The 2,883-nt window shown below is 52.1% G+C and overlaps 2 protein-coding genes across 3 annotated transcripts in view; both read left to right on the top strand.

Annotated features, from left to right (window-relative positions):
* Positions 1–2,883, top strand: part of GMEB1 (glucocorticoid modulatory element binding protein 1) — a 15,358-nt gene that overhangs the window by 10,941 nt on the left and 1,534 nt on the right. The window contains 2 exon segments of the mRNA XM_009645819.2: positions 2,584–2,880; position 2,883. The exon segment at position 2,883 is cut by the window's right edge and continues 1,534 nt beyond it. Of these exon segments, the coding sequence (XP_009644114.1) occupies positions 2,584–2,880; position 2,883 (298 nt within the window).
* YTHDF2 (YTH N6-methyladenosine RNA binding protein 2) overlaps positions 2,759–2,883 on the top strand; it is a 25,511-nt gene continuing 25,386 nt past the window's right edge. For both annotated transcript variants that reach the window (XM_009645818.2, XM_035901206.1), the window contains exon 1: positions 2,759–2,764. In XM_009645818.2, the coding sequence (XP_009644113.2) occupies position 2,764 (1 nt within the window). In that variant the 5' untranslated portion in view covers positions 2,759–2,763. The remainder of the gene's footprint in view (positions 2,765–2,883) is intronic.

Below are 2,883 nucleotides of genomic sequence, written 5' to 3'. Positions count from 1 at the left end.
TTTTTTTCATCATGGCCAGATTAGAAGTCATCTTGCAAAGTTACTCTTCCCTGAAAGGTTTAAGGTAGCCTCATGGGAAAAATGCCAAATGCTTGTACATGTTGACTTCTTTTTCCCTCTCCTTGTGCCAGAGGATACACTGATGTTCTGGAAAGGAATAGCTGATGTGGGGCTGATGGAAGAGGTCGTGTGCAACATCCAGAAGGAGATAGAAGAAGTCCTAAGAGGCGTCCAGCAGAGGTTGGGTCAGTCTCCCTTCCAGATGACAGGTAGGTTGTGAGCCACAGCCTCTGGCACTGCGGTGGGGAAGGATGCTGAAAAAGGCAGCTGCAGGCAAAAAAAAAAAAGTGACAAGGGTCCATCCCCACCGTTTAAAGCTATTGAGTCAGGGTGGTGAGCAAGTTATGCTCGTTAGCAGAGCCATGCGAGCTCGGTCTGGGTGTGCTCTCAGCCTGCCCAACTGTGAATTGCGTTCGCTTACGCCACCATGGGGCACAAAGACTCAACGTGCCACCCTGCTCCCTCAGCAGAGTGACCCTGGCGGCTTGCTGAGACCATCGGGCGACTGCCTTCAGCTCCTGGCCCTCAGGAAAGCCTGCCCAGATTCACTTCTTGGAGCAGAGCTATTCAGACACTTTTCTCTGTGATGGTGCAGGTTGAAACAGGTCCTGCCCCCTCACTTCTCGTCCTGTCTTCACTCATGCCAGAAAACCTGGTTTGGGGGGCTGAACCAGATGAGGGAACTGATCTGGGTTAAAAATAACTCCCTTCCCCTCCTTAGGGTTATTTTTAACTTGGATCAGCTCCCTAATCCAGTTCAGCACATGCCCCTGTGAGCAAGGGGTTTGAGAGCACCTCTTGTTGATGCTCTTGCTGTGAGAAGATCCGTGTAGCCACAAAACTTCATTTTACCCAGGATGGTTTTTTTATTTTCTAATTTAGCTTTGGGCTGGCGGATCTTTGTGTCTGGTAGGTGGCAGCTTTTGGAAGCTGTAAATGATTGAAGTCAGTGGATTATAATAGAAATTTTGCACAGCTTTCAGTGGAGCTGGCATGTTAATGACACTGTCAGCAGCATGGGGTGATGATTTGTAGGTGGAGAGCTCGTTTGTATCTCTGTGATTGCAAATTATGCTTTCATTTGCAGCAATTCTGGGCTGCTTGGGTGACACATCTCTGTTTCATTTTTCTTTATCATGTGAATGGGATTATTTAGTCCTTGGATGTCAGAAGGATGAGGGAGCCAGGTCTGCCCTCGCCAGCCAGCCCTTGTGAAAGAACAGAGATAGTTTTACAAAAAAGCAGCAGAACATTTTTGGTGTAATAGGAGCACATTTTGAGTACCTGATGGGAGTCCCACCTGTGGGACTGGGCACTCATCCCATGCACTTTCCTTGCAGATGCTGCAGTCTTGAACAACGTCGCCCACACATTTGGCCTAATGGACACAGTCAAAAAGGTTCTGGACAACAGGAAAAACCAGACAGAGCAAGGAGAGGAACAATTTCTTTACACACTGGCAGGTACAGTCAGCACCTAGTAAGGCTTCTCATCCTGTTGCTGCTCTTGGGAACTGACGTGACTTTCCTTCGACATATGAACCGTATCTGGGTTATTGTTCAATACACGCTGCCCCAAAACAATCCCAATCCCTTTCTGTTCTAGGGCTTGAGTGGAATTTCCCCTCTCCCTTGCCTCACAGTGAGCAGTTGCTTGGGGCATTCGACAGCCCTAAGTCTGTGCCCTTTGCTGCAGCCAAGGTGCTGGGGGTGCGAGTCCAATTCCATTGGCATTAGGAAATAGGTGCTGTTAGGTGAGGGCTGCACAGCAGTCATCTGAGCTGCGGGCAACGCCGTGCTGTGCCGAGCTAATCAGCTTCTCCCTGTATGGGGTGCAGAGTTGTCTGCTTGCTTCGGTGTGGAGCTATCGGGTGTCTTGCATGGCTTCCCCTGAGCTGAAGCCAATAACCTGACCTGGATTCCCCAGAGCCACTTGCTGGATGTGTCTCCCTCCTCACTGTGTCCTGTAGGACCTGTTCTTATCTGGCATGTCCTAGTCCCCTACTGCCCTGGATAAATGAGATTACTGTCCTGCTTCTGACTTCCAGTGTTCACACAGACAAGGGTCGAGGGGGATGTTTCCTTGACCCCATCAGTCCTGCTCCCTGTCCCCAGTACAGGTGCTCGGCTGCTGGGGAGGGGACCCAGCCAAGCCCAGGAAGCAGTTCCTACTGCTCAGGGGGGGTTGGGGTTGTCCACTCTCCTCTGTAGCTGGGTCTAGCCTGGGAGCAGAAATTCCCATCTTCTCATGGTATAGAGCATTGCCAGGTGCTGACAGCCAAAGCAGGCTGAGCGGATGCAGAATGCTGACCAGGTCTGTGTGGGTGTCAGGAGAATCTGGCCTTTTCCTTCAGCACAGTTTGGTCTCGAGTGAAATGCTAAGATCATGCTCAGCTGGGTGGTTGGGAGACCTCCTGTCGCAAACATGGGGTGTAATGGTTGGTTGTGGAGCTCACGAGTCCCCAGGAGCTCCCGCAGTGTGCTGGCCCTAGCCCAACATGCTGCTTAGCCGTTCTCTTTGCAGACCTGGAGCGGCAGCTGGAAGAGCAGAAGAAACTTGCCAAGGACCAGAAGGCGAAGTCCCAAACCATCCAGAACGTGGTGCTGATGCCCGTCAGCGCTCCCAAACCCCCCAAGAGACCCCGCCTGCAGCGCCCAGCCTCCGCCACCGTCCTCAGCCCCTCCACCCCCATCCAGCAGCCTCAGTTCACGGTTATCTCACCCATCGCTATTGCGCCTGTTGGACAACAGTTCTCCGTGGGCAACATCCCGGTGGCCACCATTAGCCAAGGCTCCAGCCCGGTGACTGTTCATACCTTGCCAT

This window comes from Egretta garzetta, unplaced genomic scaffold (genome assembly GCF_000687185.1).
Source record: "Egretta garzetta isolate BGI_Z169 unplaced genomic scaffold, ASM68718v1 scaffold368, whole genome shotgun sequence".
Classification (NCBI taxonomy): domain Eukaryota; kingdom Metazoa; phylum Chordata; class Aves; order Pelecaniformes; family Ardeidae; genus Egretta; species Egretta garzetta.
The sequence above is the reverse complement of the archived record's forward strand: the minus strand, read 5'-3'. Positions and strand labels throughout refer to the sequence as shown.